Source organism: Montipora capricornis, chromosome 13 (genome assembly GCF_036669925.1).
Source record: "Montipora capricornis isolate CH-2021 chromosome 13, ASM3666992v2, whole genome shotgun sequence".
NCBI lineage: Eukaryota > Metazoa > Cnidaria > Anthozoa > Scleractinia > Acroporidae > Montipora > Montipora capricornis.
This window is the reverse complement of record NC_090895.1, coordinates 40740282-40757903: the sequence shown is the minus strand read 5'-3', so window position 1 is coordinate 40757903 and position 17622 is coordinate 40740282. Positions and strand designations below refer to the sequence as shown.

Genomic DNA, 17622 nt, shown 5'->3' with positions numbered 1-17622 from the left:
CCAATATTTATCAATACAAAACTGTTCTTGATTTTAGAGATGAAAATGACATAAACTCAACAACACATAACATCTTTGTCACCAATCTGGACAAATTATCTATAATATAATGTTATCATATCATTAATAACAATTTTTACTGGCAAGTACGTCTAATCATGAAGGAAGAGAACAAATAAGTATTTTGTTATCAATGGTTTACTAAAAGACTTATGATTAACAGAGCCCTAACATTATTTGAACCATTGCTATTAAAAAGCAATAAAAGACAGTTAATGATTAGCAACTTATTTTTTACAAATGAAGCATTCTCTCTCATCATTATGAAATTACTACGACATGTTAATGTATGATGTTATGATAAAACTTTAAACAGAATGCTGCATACCCTTGCAGCAGCCTCCCGACCCTCATAATCGGTGCGCATGGTGTCCAGTGCATTTCTAAGGTGCTCAGTCTCTATTCTAGCAAACTCCAGATCACTTCTCAGCAACTAGTGAAGTTAAACGTGATAATCAGCAAAAGGTGAGAAAGACTGTATAGAAACAAGAATGATTACCCTTACAGGACCTTTTCATAATAATAATAATAATTCATTATTTTATTAGAGGATACAACTAATTTTAATGGTAACTTTATATCATTAGTAATTTATGCAGTTTTTTCTTTCATTGCCTACGCTCACACAAAGAATTTAGGAAATCAGCATGGCTAACTCCTTTGAGAAGAGCCTGCAAGCTGATTACTGACTTATCTGGAGACTGCAAGTCAATTACATTGGCCCTATATACACCGGAGGATGTCTAAGACATCTGAAACCTCTTAGATGACGTAGTATCAATACAGGAAATTTAGGTGGATGCATTAACCGTCAGACAAATTAAACATCTCAAGTTAAGTGTGTCTAAACAGATGTCTTAGTCGCCTCAGACGTCTAAGCCATCTAGTATAGAGTCGAGACGCATTAGACTGGGACACACTTAGCAATGATGGGCACATGCAAATCGAATGGAATTGATACCCAGTCTCTTTGGTGATTAAATCCCAGTCTCTTTAGAAGAGAATCATGAATTTGATTTCTAACCGTCCAAGTTACGTGCGTCCGGTATTTATATTAGGTGCACATATGGCCAAACGTTTAATGCCTCTAGACGTACAAGACATCCTCTAGTATAAATACAGCCATTGATGATTTCCAAGTGCACAAAACAACAATAGCAATTAACTTTGATTTCATGATCTCTAGATATTCAAGTCTTTGCAAGTGCTTCATCCTTATGCATCAACTTATGAAGGGAAACTCCCTTTTCATCCTTATCATTACATTATAACACAGCCCTTAATTTAGAATTGCATAAAAATTCTTAGGATGCAGCTAATTTAAAACCAAGTTCAAAACAACCTTTTGGGTTGTTGGAAAAATTTTTTGTTGTTCTGCTGAATCTTATTACCCTTCATAAGCACTACAAGTAAGAGCCACACTGTTTTTTGGCTTCCATAAATCGAACTATGGAAGCGAGGACCAAAGATGCTGAAAATTAAGCCGTAACCATTGCAAAGATGCCGAGTAAATTGATTGATTCATTTTATTTATTGACTATCTGTAGTTCAATGACCAAAACATTTCTTTCAGGATAGAGTCAATAATAATAATATCAAAAGTCAAGGGTCAACTCTTTGAAACTTTTAATCAAAGTTTGACAGAAGCCAAAAGGAAGTTTGGTGGTTGATTATGAAAGTGAGAAATAAGTGTGAAATATAATAAAAAGACTTGTAAAAGGCAAATTATAATGAAAAAAATGGAGTCACATGCACAACCCATTTTCAACAATCCTCAGTTGATCCCATGAATGACAAAAATAACTTTTTCCTTTTGTGATAGATACAGTTTGCAGTGAACATAGCAGTTGAAACAATATACAGTATAATAATAATATTATTATTATTATTACTATTATTATTATTATTATTATTATTATTATTTCAAGTTACATGTACTTCATCTTACCTCGTGGGTGTCTATATTTTCCTCATTTGCTGATAGCATTTCCTCCTTTCTTGGACCTATAACATCCTCACTGTTGAAACTAACATCTTTGTGTTGTGATAACTGATCTAACTGGCTTTGAAATTGATCCCTCTCTATCAAGAGTGTATCCACTTGAGCTTTCAGGTTCTGAAATGCAGACACAATCTTGTGTAAATTTCTTTTAGTTTTAGTGATCTAGTTGTCATTGCTGAAGACTGTACATTATTATGGTACATTGCAAACAGTGAGTGTGAAATGGAAGAGTTCCCTCAATCTCAATTTTGCATAAACATTATCTGTACAATGAACAGTATTTCCAAAAGATTAAAATACTGTAAGAACCTCAAGATGATATCGTAATGAATTTGACGATGATAGTAATAACTTTATTAATAGTCTCTAAATTTCTACCTTTGACCAAGCACAAAAACTAATCAGGAAGACTACAAAACATTAGGTAGATTAAAAACTACATCCTATTTTTTTCCTTTGCATGGAAAAATTCATCGCACCATCATTTCTAAACTAATTGACCAAGTTTGCATTTAAAAAGTCAATCAATTCAAGTGCACTGAATAAAATGTCAGAGATCTAAAATTTCATTGAAAGAAATAACATCAAAAAGTGTCACTACAGTAAATGTTTAAATGATGTGGTTAACACATCAGGGCTGTCAAAAAGGGCCGGTAGTTGGCCAAAATAGCTTCCTACTAACCAATCTTCGGCCGGTTACTTTCGCCTCAATTGGCTGTTAATATTTGGACAAAAATCGAAAACTTTGAGGAGTTCAAGAAAAAAGAAAGTGTAATAAATCCTCTTCAGTTTGTAACAATACATATTGTACTTTAGAAACAATTTTCAGACGTTAAGATTCCTGAAATTGTAAAAAAAAGAATGGCAATAAACGCAAAAAATGGCAAATGTTTTCTTACATGTAGGTCAAAAACTACCTGGAAAACACCGAAAATAGCATTTCCAAGCTCCTAAATTTCAAGACACCCAATACAATACAATACACCACTCCCCATAGGGGCTTGTCAGAGCCAATGAAACACAATCACGACAGAAGTTGGAAGCTTGACCTCTTTTCCATCTATTTTCTAAATTGGGATGCTGCTGTAGCAAAAGTAACACTCATGTGATCTTTCCAAATATCTCTCACCTTCAAGACACATTTTGCCAAAAGCAACCCTACTTTTTACATAGACTATCGCCTATTTTTGTTTTCATATTTTGCAGGCACCACCCCCTTGAATAATAATAATTGTGACATGTTATGGTTGCCCTATCGTTATTAGACAAAAGGTCTTTGCGTCAGAACAACAGGGCAACTGTAACATGTCACAATAATTATTCAAGATGCCAGTGCCCACAAAATTTGAAAGTGAACATGAGCAATTTTAAAATTCAGTTTTCCTGATAGAAACATCATTTTTTAAACAAATTTCGAATAAATTTGTTTGGAAACATTATTTCCTTCGCTTTAAACTTATTCCGTAGTAAGAGTGGAGGTTTCCTTTAAAGTATGAGAATGACAAAGAGTGCTCTCTGCGAGCAAATTACTTTTATCTCCTCCTCTGCCTTCTCCATTTGAGAATCCCCAGACATCTCCAGGGCCTTTATAAGCTCTTTTTTGTCTGCTGATACCTTTTCCAGTTTTGCTTGAAGCTATGGAAAAATAAGTTTTCATTTGACATCAGAGATCCATTCACCCCTAAACAAGCCATACTCAGTATTTTACTCTGTCTAACGCCAAACAATTTTACTTGTCAATGGAATCAATGGGGTAATAAAAAGTCATCTTTGCAAAAAGGTCCTCTTCTGTATGTGAGAATATTCAAGACTGAGCTACTAAGATATCAGCCATATCCCTTGTGTGGTTGTTTTAATTAATTCACAGTGTTGTGGTCACCAGACTCAACTGGTAAGACAGGGGTTTTACAGTACCCGCCTCTCAAGATCAAAAGCCAGACCATATATAAGGGTGCCTGCTTGTACTCTATCACAAGATCCCTTCTCCTTTAAAACTTAATGAAACTCATGCGTATGGGGGAAGCAAGTAGGCATTACTAAACCACAAAACAATGAACAAAACAACTATTTCTTTCTACTTTTTTTTCTCGAACATGGAAACTCAAAAGGAAACAAATTCAGCAGAGATGTTGGACATTCCCTTGAGAATTTTGTGGCATCTGCAAAGAGGGTAGACCACCTGCTCAGTCTCCTGTCCTCAGTGTTTGTTTTGGTGTTTTGGTGTTTTGTTTTGCTCTTTCACTGTTTCATGGTTTAGTAATACCTGAATTATTGTTCAGGGCATCATTCAATTTTATTCCTATAGGTGCACAATACTGAATCCCCCGCTGCCTTTCAATATTCTTTCATAAGTCAAATAATTCAGACCAGCACAAGTTAACAATTTCAAGTATAACCTCAAGCAGTATTAGTTGCAGGCCTTCAGCTTCTACAACGTTGATGAGTTCTGTTAGTTCCAGTGAGTCGTTATTTTCAACAGCCATGATTGCTTGAGGACTTTTCACAGATTCGATCTTTACTTCTAACTCCTGTCAGGATGAAAACAAAATGCTGTTAAATTGACTAGATAAAGCATTACTGAAATCTTGTCATCAAAACTAAACAAAATCAAGCTAGATAAAACAAAAAAGGCATGTTCACAAATCGTCCACATATTCCATACACCAGAAGAAACTCACCGCAGTAGTCAAAGCATTACAGTAATATTAACCCCAATGTTATTATGTTATTGATATTATTATATTATTATGCATGTTTGAGCACTCGCCTTCCGTGGTTACATTGAGTTTTTTTGGTATGTACAGTCCACTGCGTTAATTACGTTATGATCTAAAGCACCCAGTAATTGGTAAAAAGTGCTGTGGTACATGTAAGCTTGGCTAGGACAATTTTGTTGTGGTTCACCATAATGGAGCATCTCAAAATGACTCCCTATCTTTCTCTCCAACTGTAAAATGTCACGTCATTTTTAATTATATTGTAATAACTGTCCCTCTAAATTTACATTTCAAGTAAACAATAATTGGTTAAAATTACCCTAACTTAAAGACTGTTACAAAAAATAGCATTGCGTGACTAGCGCTACTTTCTAGAAGCTTCGCAAGAGTTCGTAGTTTGTTTATTTTAGGTTTGTGCATAAGCGTTTCTAAATCGGTATGTTTTGTAATCTTTCTATAATTAGATTGTTTACTGTTTTAGAAAGTTCTAGAATCTCATTGTGAAAGTACATAAGTAAGTGAGTCTGAGCGATGTTTTTTAACCAGTTTTTAAAAGCGAAGAGAGTTAGCATTAGCCATGTTTAGTCAAGTGTGACAGAAGCAGTGTTTAGTCAAGTTGGCGGAGGTCGTGTAAGTTTATCGAGTACGTGCTGTTTAGAGTTTTACTTGGAACTCAAACTCGTAACAAAGACAATCCTAACTAGGCCATTTTGTGATGTTTCACATGATTCTCTGTTCCTTACTTTGTGCATTTGTTGACATGAGTGCCCTGCCAACAAATGAAATAAAACTACTTTTACACTAAAGCCTGGCAAAAAATTCTCACCTTGCAAGTGTCCAAGAGTTGGCTTTTCTCCTTTTCAACTGCCCTCAATACATTTTGACTTTGTTCTCTCTCCAACTCTAATGCCTTAATTAAAGTTGCAGGATAATAACATTGTTAATGCTTATAAACGACATACTCTGAAAGAGTACTAGTATCTTCCATCCATTCATATTATACTAGTCAATCACTTAATCAAGACCTTTTTGTAAACCCAGTTCAAACTATGCATTATGGTATCTGTTCCCCTTGATTACACTGGTACTTAACTCTGGGATTCATTGCCATATCATGTTAAGTAAACCACTCCCTTTTCTACATTTCGTCAAAATATAAAGAACTCTATGATTGATGCCTATTGATTCTTGAGTATTTTATGTTAATATGTTTAATGCAGAGTAATGAAATTTTTTTAAATTTAAAGTTAGTAGTTAGTATAAGGAAATAATACTTTTTAAGTAAAATTTGATATTGTTAGTTATATTCCTTTTGCTGATATTAGAGTTAATTTGGGGCACCTACTCGATTAGCTTACCAAACATTTAGCTGTCCCAAACTCTACACACACATCAACCTTATTGTTCTTTCTTCTCCCCTTTTTTATTGTTACATAGGAAATTATTGTAAATTATTGTGATTTTTTTCAATATTTCTTCAATATGTATTGTATCCACGATTTTTGTTGTAACACTACTGTATAAATTATCCTAACTTTTGTGTACATAATATTCTGTGTCAGTTAAATAAAAATTAAATGAAGGGGGTAGTTTCTAAAGAAAATGGGGTGCTGCATCGGTGGGGAAGTAGTATACAAAAATTTGGTTTTATCAACAGAGTTGATAATGCAAAATAATTGGCCACCGTACAGAGATTCTAAAAGCTTTTAGAATCTCTGTACGGTGGCCAATTTAGATTATCAACTCCGTTGATAAACCAAATAAAAATTGACTTGACTTGATAGAGGGGGACTCCTAATGGGAATTGAAGCACTCCCCTAACCACACCTACAACCCTGCCAACATTTTTATTGTTAAGTCACTAACCTGAATCTTTTCCAACAGGTCTTGGTTGTCCTTACGCAGTTGGTCACATGTTTGGTCATCTTGCAAGGCGTGTAGCTCCAAAGCATCTTTGTACTTCTGCATTTTTCAACAAAATAAAACTTATTTAGTATATTATTCATGTAACTGAAGTAATAATCCCACAAGAACTGAGCCTGGACAGATTTGGAAAATCAATTACTGGGCTAAAGGGCAGGTCACAGATAACTTTCAAAAATTTCTCAGACAAGAGCAGTTGCACTTCCTGTAAGAAACGTCTGCACAATTTCTACAGCAGGAGACCCGGCTGGTATTTTTTACAGGTCACAGCTCATTGGTCACAGGCCACTGTTTTACCAATACAGAAAGTATCCTAAACATGCACAAAGACTAACCTTAGGCCTAATTACACCTAAACAAAAGTTTTTAGGCCTAAGGTTAGCTTTTATGAAATTATATGGGTACATTCTGTATTGATAAAACAATGACCTGTGACCTGTGACCTGTAAAAGATACCAGCCAGTAGGTGACCCTAGTATGGCCTGGTCAAATATGGATAATGGCCAACAAAGGATTGACAGGCAGGCATGCAAGGGGAAAGAAATAAAAATATCCCTCCATGGTGCCTTGAATTTTCCTGGGCACACATGACCAAACCATACCAGGGTCTCTTGCCTGAAAGTAGACAGATCCTGGGACAGAAATGACTGTTTCATCACCTTGGATTCCTTAACGACAGTTTGATATTCCTGCTGAAGAACTCGCAGAGATTCCTGAAGTCCATTTCTCTCCATTACAACAGCAGATAAATCTTCTTCAAGCTCCTACAGATATCCATTTCACAACTGGTCAAATTTAAAATTCCTCCAAATAAAACTTAATGTAGAATGACCATCATCTTGAGAATGCATATTAACTAGATATTACACTTGCTTTCATTGTAAAGTTACAAGTTCCTGGTCAAAGTGAGAAATTTAATGGAGTTCCAGCATAGAAATGGTAAAAGTGTAACCCCTTTAGTACCTTACACTCCTCATTAGTTTGCATAGATTTCAAATTCTTAACGTGCTACCATGACCAAAAAATCAACTCTTCTTTATCACTGGATTTCAAGACTAAGTTAACTAAACAGCAATTGACCCATTAAGTTTTAAGCCCTGATTTCAAAATGACACCTGTTTATTTTAACTAGAATTTCGCTATTTACCGGTAATGGTCTGCCTTTGCTAACTTTAAAATCTTGAGAGAGCCAGATGGAGGAGAAAATGACGTCAAAGACTCAATAGTTTAAGAATGCAATGTGTGTGTACGCAGCTGAATTAATATGCAGCACACAAGTTTCAAACTTTCAGAAGTTTTTTAAAACTCGTGTTTTGCATATCTAATAAGCTGCGTTTACACGCTGTAATTTTAAGCTTTCCCTAGATCCAACCCTCTGAGGTCCAATCGGTTAGTTTTGAATGTGAGTAATGGCAGAACATTAAATCAAAACCTTACACTCAAAGCAAGCAACCTTTGCATAAAAGTCAAAGCAAAAATTTTGCCAGTCAAGTGTTATGCAATCACACTTTCCAAATCTGAAGAAAAAAAGGAAGTGCTTTTTTATCATAGTAGCACTTTAAGCTGTTATTTAGCATTGCAATACAAGTATTGCCCAGGCTGTGCTAATCACCATTTCTCAAAGTCTTGAGGACTTGATAACAGAAGGGGCAGCTCCAACAGATTGAGCTTGGAGCATAATCTAAGAAGCCTAAGGCAAATGCTGTACAGTTCGTACTAAAGTTACTGGAAAGTGTCCATGAGTCAGGTTGAGATTGACTGAAGCTGTCGGCCCACATATGATTGAAAATGCAGGAGGCATATACGATGACCTCTATGCCAGGTGAACAGCTAGGGATATTCCCATCAGGTCACCCTTCCAGATGTTAACCAAACAGGACATAACTATGAACACTCGTTTTTCCTTGGATAAGCCATAAGAATAATAACTCCACAAGGTGTTAAGCATGAGATATTAGGGAGTTTAAGCATGTGACTGTGAAGAGAAGAGAACATTTCGCATGCCAGGACAGTGGTGTCTCCTAGATTTTTATACTCATCATCTCTAATGGAGAAAAGATACTTGAAAATGTGAATGTGTTTGTGTGAAGACAAGTTAAAAGGGAAAACAGCTCACTTCCGTTTGCCGTCCACGTCTCAAAAATGTGCATGCTTAAGCTCTCTATTCCCAAATAGTACTGACAATTTTCAGACTGTTGGCCCCATTTTTCAAAATGGCACATTTTACTGTGGCTTTGTTCAAGTTACAGCACAGGTGCTGGACAAAACACTGACCCCCAGTCCATGGACTACCCTTATGGACTACCCTTAAATGGACTAACTCTTAAAAAATACCATTTCCAATGAATACCATTGAAAGAACTGAATTGATTATATACTTACATTGCAGACACCTTGTTTATTTTCGTCTGCAGGGCCACATGCAACTAAATTCAAAACAACTGTCCAAAGCTAACCTTCTTAAAGTGAGTGCTTAGACTTAACCCATCAACGCGTTTTAAAGTGGGTGTTTAGGCTTAAGTAAGCACTATTTCAGATGCTGCTTACTGACCAACAGTACTCACTCAAAATAGTATTTTTAGGGTAGTCCATAAGGGTAGTCCATTGACTGGAGGTCAGTGTTTTGTCCAACATCCATAGCACAGTAGCATTAAATTTTGTTTGGTGGTTTAGATTTAATCCGTTAGCTTACTTTCACTGTTTTCTCATGCTTTTCTTCCAGTTTAGTGTACATTCCTCTTAAACCATCATTTTCCTCCAGCATCTTTCTTCCAAGTTCAGCAGCCATTTTTAATTCTTCATTTTTCTTTAAAATCTGATTTTTGAGAGGATGTACGTTGAATGATGTTTAAAGTTGCTAAATTACTGTTTACATGTTACAGTTTCGAAAAATGTAGTGAAAATGAAGTTAACTTTAAGGAACTAAAATGTGCTCCACCCTAATTCTTTTGTCAAAAATTTATAGCTCTTCTTGTTCACTTTGGCCTTAATTGTTTTTTGACTTCTTAATTTTACTACCATAAATTCTCAAACTTGAATTCTTTTTCATCTTTAATTTAACCAACTGACCCCTCAGGAATCCAAGGATGCACACAGTTGACGAGTGAATTTGTCACGTGTCTTGAAAACAAAGACCCCTATAAGACCCTAAGACTCGAAAACCAAGGAAGTAACCCAAAACCCTCAATATGGCTGACCCTGGGCCTAACAAGGCCTAAAGTTGGTTTTTAGGCCTAGGGTTAGCCAAATTGGGGCTTTGGGGTTACTTTGTTGGTTTTTGAGTCTTAAAGGGTCTTAGGGATTTTGTCTGGCCTTGGAAAGAGTAAAATCTGTGAAGCCTCACTCCCAGGAGTCAATGGGCTAATTTATTTTTTCTTAAAATTCAGTTGAACCTACAGAATTTGTCTTTTTTTTTTTTCAATGAAAACTTTTCTGTGATCATGTCATGCACAAATAATATTAGAAGCTTATTTACATGAACTTTAAGTGCCTGAGCTGTGTTATTGACTATGTGCACCAGGATGGTTATAGCTAAAGAGAAATAATTTTCTAATGGCATTACTTTTTATTATGATACACTGTATTTTATTCTGTAATTTTTAACTAAGTCAGATCTTAGTACTTTTAAGAAAGTTTGTGGTATGTTGAATCATCCATTTTATTTCTCTTTAGTCAAGGGTGAAGAATAAAATTAATCCTCCGAGAAGCTTATGAAACACAGCTCCACGTATACTATGATAAACACTCAGCATTTTATTAAATCAATAAGCAATCATTTTGTTAATGGGTATATTTTTAAGTACAAGTACATGTAAGCTGTAAAGCTTTTAAAAAGATTATTCTCATTCTTGCTGCATTTTTAACCTAGTATAAATTTCCTGTAACAATAGATAAATATCTTTTCTTTATTTGATGCATTGATGTTCAATATAGGACCCCAAAGGGTGAAGTACGACTATCCTATACCAAATTAACATTTCAAGTCAACTCTTTGCATCAACTAATGAAACCTTTTGGATCCATTCTTTGGTTGCTTCTTGGAATAAAAGGCAAACTTAAATGATATTAATAAATTTTATAATCAGTTTGTATTGTAATTTGTTAATGTGATTTTTTAATCCATTGTTGTGGAAGTTTGTTGAAATTTGGCAAATACAAAAAGGCCCAAGTAAAAAGTCATTCCTTGTGTGAGGCATTTTTGTCAAGAGCCTGTTAGATCTATGTTTGTACCTTATCTTTTTTCTCAAATTCAGCATGCACTCCTCTTGATAACCACTCTTTCTTCTCATTTTCAAGCCTTTGTATCTCTCTTCTTTCTTGTTCCACTTGAGATGTCAGCTCTGTGAGAATACCACACAATTCAAAACATAATCAGGATAAAACACACAAGCTTTCCCAAAATCTCCATGAATAAAGGCTTGTTTACACGGTACAATTAGGCAGTGTAATTTGTTGGCCCAACATCATCGAAGCACGAATTGTATGCGTTCTTGATCTCTGCCATTTGCCATCTCTGCTGAATGCTTCTATTTTATATGATCTCGTATGTGTGCCCTATTTCTCAAAATTCTGACTGATATGCCGGCTTCTCTGAAAGTGTTGGGCCAACTCAACAAAAATCTGTTGCAATGCACTGCAATGCATAGAAATGCATTTTCCCATTTATAATTGTTTTACAGCAGCTCTCTGGAGTGAGAATACACAGGGTGCAGATGATTATGAATCGCGAGGAAGTACGGAAGTGTCTGGAAATTACCTACATATTAAAACTAAAACAAGCTGTCGGCCTTTCAACAGACCCTTGACTGTCATACAATGTAAATGCTATTTAAAAAAATGCTTCTTACTGAGTTCGAGGTTGGTACTGTAAGCTATGAACCAAATTTTCCCCGTTGACTTATGGCATGCCATATTAGTACTAAATTATAGCATTCGCATTACCTGAGAGATTCACGAAGATGTAAAATAATTTATTTAACCCTTTGACGTCCAAACCGGCCTAAACCGGCCAGACTTAGTATTTTACTCTGTCTAACACCAGACGATTTTACTCGTCAATGGGGAGCCCCTGGGAGTCCATGGGTTAAACTGTACCTAAACTCCAAAATTTTTGTTTCTAACATAAATTTCCCAAGCAAACATATGTCACCATCGTTGCCATGCAAGCCACATAAACTTGGTAGAACTAGCAATAATTTGGACCAATGACCAGGGTCTATTCTCAATTTTACGTCACAAACTGTTTTGCATTCCTGTTTTCAAAGAAATGTTGCATTGCAGAGCAGTTGGTGACGTAAAATCAAGGATAGAATCATTGCCGTGGGTCCAATTTACTGCTTGTTTTGATAACTTTGCGCGTCTTGACCGGCAGATAAAAATTGAAATTGTGTCAGGTAAGACTGGTAAAACATGTGCGCTTTTGGTGGGGACATAGCCTTTGTCGCAGACAGTTTGGCGAATTTTAGACGCTCCTTTCCACTGGGTTGACTTTTGAGTGATTGTTTTGAATATGGCCATGGAAAAACCTGGATCGAACTTAAATGAGAACGTGAGGGGGGAAGGGCTGAGGAGATAGAGTGAGAAACCGCCTGCAATCAACCCCTCAAAATTTTTCGCAACCTCCATTCGCCCGCGGACAGAGAAAATATCATTCCTGATTGGCTGATAAAGTGTCAGAAAAATCCGCCTGTCAATCAAATTTTATTACTCTTGGGACTTCATAAAAATGTAAAGACAAAACAAAGTGGCAAGAGCTGACAATCTGGTTGCAAAAAAAAATGGGAACTTCTTTGCAGTAGCCTGGATTTTCGGTAAGTTGAAATCTCAGTTCAATCTTGTAAATATTTTCCCAAGCGAATTAATTGTATCACCGCCAATGTTTACACAAGGCACGCTATGATTGGTTGGGAGTTGACATCAAACCTGTGCTCGTCACACATGATTGGAAATGGGAGGTTTCAAAAATGTTGTGGGGTTCATCACAGGCTAGTGTAAAATAATATTCTGGACCGTGGCCACCAAACAAAGTTTTTTACAAATTATCTGCCAATCAGGGTGTGAACTTCATTGCAAGGGACGCCTACTTGCAAAATTCATATGAATGTTATTTGAACACCGTTGCATGGGTTGTTGAGTTGACATATTTACACGTAGTTGTCAAATGTGAAAGTTTGTTGGGTGGCCACAGTACGACGCGTTTGCACTATAAGCCTCATTACTGGTCCCTTCAAGAAATATCTGCATTCTGAAGTTCAACTTTTATCCAACAGTCTTGCTTGTTACTGCCGCGAATCAGTTCATTAAATAAAATAACAATATTAACAAAGGCTTCTGACGGGAATCAAGATCAGCACATCATAACACTGGACATGACTTAAGCCATCCCTCTATCGTGACCAATAGTGATTAATGAAACCATTGATAGTGAAGGTACCAAACCAAAATTCTGTTCGTTTGGAACAGTGTCTTCCAGGTCATCCCAGTGACCACTTCATTTCTTGTTGGTAATGAATGACACCATTCTTTTCATCTGTCAGTAGTTTTTTTTACTTCTTACTTTTTTTCTATGGTGGACTTATTGACCATCATTCAGTTCTGTGTTTTGGTTGTTATGTGCTTGTCATCAAATTATATTTCATAAACATACTTGTATACCACTCTTTTACTGAAGATTGCAGTGATTACCAGTCACACTTTTTGAAAATACATTTGGGTGAACATCAATCAAATGTTTCCACAAACTCGACTGCTGAGAAGTGAACAGAACTATATTGTCATGGAAACATTTGATTGACATCCACCCATGTTTAGTTTCGAAAAATGAAAAAAGTTGTGAGGGGCGCGTGCAACTGATAACCGTTGTAATAAAGGATTTACTGTGGCTTGATGGTTTGGCAGCAAGTTAATGAATGGGACAATAATGTTTAAGACGTATTGCTATGGTTAATAATGTGTGGCTATTTTTTTTGCAAAGGGTTTATGCCACAGTTCAATATCACATTATTATCACCTTTCCTTGATAATCAATATCACAGTCTAAACACCTACCATCACATTTTGTTTTGCTTTGCTTTAAAAGAGCAACTTGTCTCTTGACATATTTTATGAGATCTTCTTTCGGCAGTGACTCAAGCTGACACAAGAATAAAATAACAATAATTTAAAAACACAAGGCAGCTATACACTGCCTTAATTTATTTCATTAGCATTCTGGCACTCAGTCAAGTCTCAGTCATCAGCTAATATTCTCTTTGATCACATCAAGTGTTGTCAAGCTGAAAATCTTTTGGAAGGAAGCAATATGGCCACATTTTATTGGAGACATTTAAAGTCAGCCTCCTGGATTAGTTTTTTTTTTCTGCAGCTCTCAGGATACCTGTGGAATTCAATAGGGAGTAGCCACTGTACCTGTGATTTTGCTTGTGCCTTAGAGGAAGGGGAACTTGTTGTATTCAATGCACCTTCCTTTTTCATGTTCTTTGTTAGATCAAGTGGGTCTTTGTCATTCTGAGCAGGAAAACACAAAAAAAAACTATTTAAGTCTGAAAATTGAAGAAATTGAAGTCACCTAAAACGTACATAAGTTTGTTAGTACATGTAAGTATGCAGCGTTTTCACTCACGTGACCAGCAGCCATTATTATTCGATTACTAAAACAAAACAAAGTTTTGCATTTAAATAGTATTCAATTCCCGGAGGATTAGTTTGGTATACCATAATGGCCGCCATTCCTTTGTTTTGGTTCATGTCGTTCATCAACATGGCCGCCACGACATCACGTGAAAACAATCAATGCATGTACCTCTGTTTTAAGCAGGCAAAATCTGGGATAAATTTTAGGGATTTTTCTACTAAAACTCTGCAAGAATTTTACACCCCCCCAAGAGGAGGTTATTAAGGCCCCAATATACTGATGCCTATTGAATTTCCCAGGCTGTGCTTCTACGAGTCTCTATATTGAAACTAGAAAAAGGAGATTCTGATTTGATATGTGATGTTCTCTGATCAATCTAACCACCCTCCACAATCATGTATTTGTTTTACCACAATAATTCTACAGAGTTCGAAATACAGACCTGTTACTGTACATGTCATCATATTAAAGGACATTTCATCCCTGGCAAAGTTTTTATCCCTTTGTTAACACTAATGAATTACTTAAAGTTCCTATGAGGCTTATTTTTTCTCAGTTTTTTAACTTTTCGTTTAAATATTTATAGTGTCTGGAGTGTAGTACTTCAAAACTTTTTCCCTCATCATGTATCCATGTGTTTTAGCAGGCCTTTGATTTTTGGCCGAGCCAGTTGCGTTGCTAATGACTTCAAAGAAGTGGGAATAATTATAAATGTGCATGTCGAATTCAATCAACTATTCGGAAAGGAAACCACCGAAAACTTACTATATTTAATTTGAATTTAATGAGCAACAATCCAAAGACACCTGGTGAAAAGTGCGATAGAAAAGCTAAGAACAGAGAGGCCGCAGATTTTTGCCAGATTTGCAGAATAAATTTAAATTGAATGTTGCAGTGTTTTGGCAAGTTTCCACGGTGTGATGTTTGTCCACAACTATCAAGGACAAATTATTGTTTAGAACGGTCAACTCGTCAATCATAAAGTCTGAAGTTAGAAGACAGAGATTCTTCTGCAGAAATAATGACTCAATGCTTGTTTGAAGCCATTTCCTTTAAAAAATTTCCTTTCTTCTCAAAGGCAACTACCCATAGATATCTGGTCTTCGGTGACGCTGCAACGAGGAATGATGTTGATCAGATGGCGTTTGATTTCGGTCACGCATAGACAAAGCTCTCACAAATGATGGTCTTGCCGAAACCAGTTGGTAGCACAGCCATAACATACTTGCCCGATAGGAGCTTTGACCACAAGTTTGTGCTCTTGCTTGTGTGAAAAATGTTTCCGCAAAAGCCATATTGTGCTTATAATCTTAGCACAATCTGACAAGAAATAATTAACTAATCAAAAAAATCTGATAGCGGTGCATTGTCAACAGACCAAACCGAATTTCCCAATGCTGGTGCACAAGGAAATTCTGAACATGTCGGTTACTGAAAGGGGTGCAGTTCCTTTCTCACACTTCTCTTCCCAAGAATCCCTTGGCCATTTTATTTGTTTGCAAGGCAAAACACCACTGCCTCAGAAAAGCGGGCCGCTCAACTGATTTATGAAGGGACTACTCGCAGTCTAGTGATGATTCAATTTGTTACACCCCTAAAATTAATATGATTAGAATGTAGTGCACCATTTTGTATTTCTCTTTGTTGTTTTCTTTTCAGAATTCACTTTATTAACCCTTCGACATCCAAAGCCTAAACCGGCCAGACTTTAGTCATGTTCTATTGGGATCAACCGGTTTTAGTTGGTTGGGTTGGTTGGCTTTTTTCGTGTTCTATTGGGAAAAACCAATTTTCGGTTGGTTTGGTTGATCAACTTTTTCAACCGGCATCAAACTTGGTTGAAACGGTTGAAAAAGCATTGGCAGCAACCACTGTCGTTTACGTGGGCCATTTAAAGTTGGCCGCGGGCTCCTGCCGCTTTGCTTTCGGGCCTCAACTTGTAAACGCTGAGAAGTCTGGTAATAACTATTCCCAGGAGTTACCGCATTTCAACCGAAAATGGTTGGAAAAGTGTTCTATTGGGACACCTCAACCACTTCATCCAAAACCGATTGCGGTTGAAGCGGTTGATCGCAATAGAACACGACCTTAGTATTTTACTCTGTCTTTACTCGTCAATGGGGAACCCCCAGGAGTCAATGGGTTAACCCAATGACCCCCGGGAGTGAAACTTAACAGATTTTACTCTGGCTAACACCAGACAATTTTACTGGTGAACTGGGGGTATCCTGGAGCATTTGAGGTATCAATGGGTCAAGGCTGCTACCTAGAAAAATTTTGCGGGAGCCCTTAATTCATTTAATAGTTTCTGGTAAGTTACATGTACTCCATTTGTTGACAATTTGGAAAAACTAAAAATGACATGCCGTAATGGTCGGATTGCTGATGTAACATAAATATTTACCACAACAATATTATTATTTCTGCGGATGATTTCCAATAGAGATCGTTTCTGCTCTTCGTTAAGAGTCAATCACACTTATTAAACGATTATGTGATTGTGTCGCGATCGATACGATACTCGTATTGATTAAGTAGACAAGATACCTTAAATATTCTTAGAGGATTTATGCAGCTTAGAAATGGTGTATAAACAAAAGAATTCAAGCACATAAACACACGCGACCGGTTTTGGATACGATCAATGAACTTCCAATAACATCATAGAACTTTATTGTCGATCCTAGCCTGTCACGGCTGTTTGCATTCTTTTCGAAGACGGCTGACGATAACAACGCAATTATAGTTGTGAGCGGTTAAAAGTAAAAGTATAAGAGTTCACAGCAGGAATATATCGACTAAAAACCGCAATGATTAAAATTGTAAAAGGGTTTTACAAAAGAGAATTCAACGTAACTTACAATTGCGGTAGCCATACCACGTTAGGGTTAGGGTTAGTGAGGAAGTCGATCTATCCAAGAAACCTACAATCTCCAGAAACAAGTCTCTACCCCTGCTTCCATTGAAAATGTTATTGCAGAGCTTGCGTTGGCCCTTTTCCCATTTGTTCTGGACAACAATTCACTGTCATTCTACCAATGTTTAACCAATGTTTTCTATCGGAAGGAAATTCCACGTCAATATTGCGCCGCGTATTAAATCAGCGGACGAAGAAACACTTCGAAAAAGTGTGCGCGACCCTAATTCGCGCATTCATTGTGGCCTCGTTGTGGCATCAAGTGCGCGAGAAGACTGCAGCTGACCTGGCGGGAAGAAATGAAAGTCAAATGAATTCTTTCCCGAAATTTACGTCTTATCGTGTCATAGTACATGTATTGCGATCCATA

At 36.6% G+C, this 17622-nt stretch overlaps 2 protein-coding genes across 11 annotated transcripts in view; one reads left to right on the top strand and one right to left on the bottom strand.

The window, feature by feature from the left end:
* The window catches only part of LOC138028402 (GRIP and coiled-coil domain-containing protein 2-like), an 84344-nt gene extending 66907 nt beyond the window's left edge, over window positions 1-17437 (bottom strand). For 3 of the 10 annotated variants that reach the window (XM_068875924.1, XM_068875926.1, XM_068875929.1), the window contains exons 1-12: window positions 17197-17349; window positions 14110-14208; window positions 13750-13834; window positions 10933-11042; window positions 9395-9517; window positions 7362-7466; window positions 6646-6741; window positions 5606-5689; window positions 4459-4590; window positions 3593-3697; window positions 2009-2176; window positions 389-493 (exon numbers count right to left, since the gene is read on the bottom strand). In XM_068875924.1, the coding sequence (XP_068732025.1) occupies window positions 389-493; window positions 2009-2176; window positions 3593-3697; window positions 4459-4590; window positions 5606-5689; window positions 6646-6741; window positions 7362-7466; window positions 9395-9517; window positions 10933-11042; window positions 13750-13834; window positions 14110-14208; window positions 17197-17211 (1227 nt within the window). In that variant the 5' untranslated portion in view covers window positions 17212-17349. Of the gene's footprint in view, window positions 1-388; window positions 494-2008; window positions 2177-3592; window positions 3698-4458; window positions 4591-5605; window positions 5690-6645; window positions 6742-7361; window positions 7467-9394; window positions 9518-10932; window positions 11043-13749; window positions 13835-14109; window positions 14209-17196 lie in introns of all 10 variants that reach the window. The other 7 variants (XM_068875928.1, XM_068875930.1, XM_068875927.1 and 4 more) reach the window with 4 other exon arrangements.
* Window positions 17438-17522: 85 nt separating this feature from the next.
* LOC138028630 (three prime repair exonuclease 2-like) overlaps window positions 17523-17622 on the top strand; it is a 2324-nt gene continuing 2224 nt past the window's right edge. Inside the window, exon 1 of the mRNA XM_068876227.1 lies at window positions 17523-17622. This exon is cut by the window's right edge and continues 2224 nt beyond it. Coding sequence (XP_068732328.1) covers window positions 17563-17622 — 60 coding nt within the window. The 5' untranslated portion in view covers window positions 17523-17562.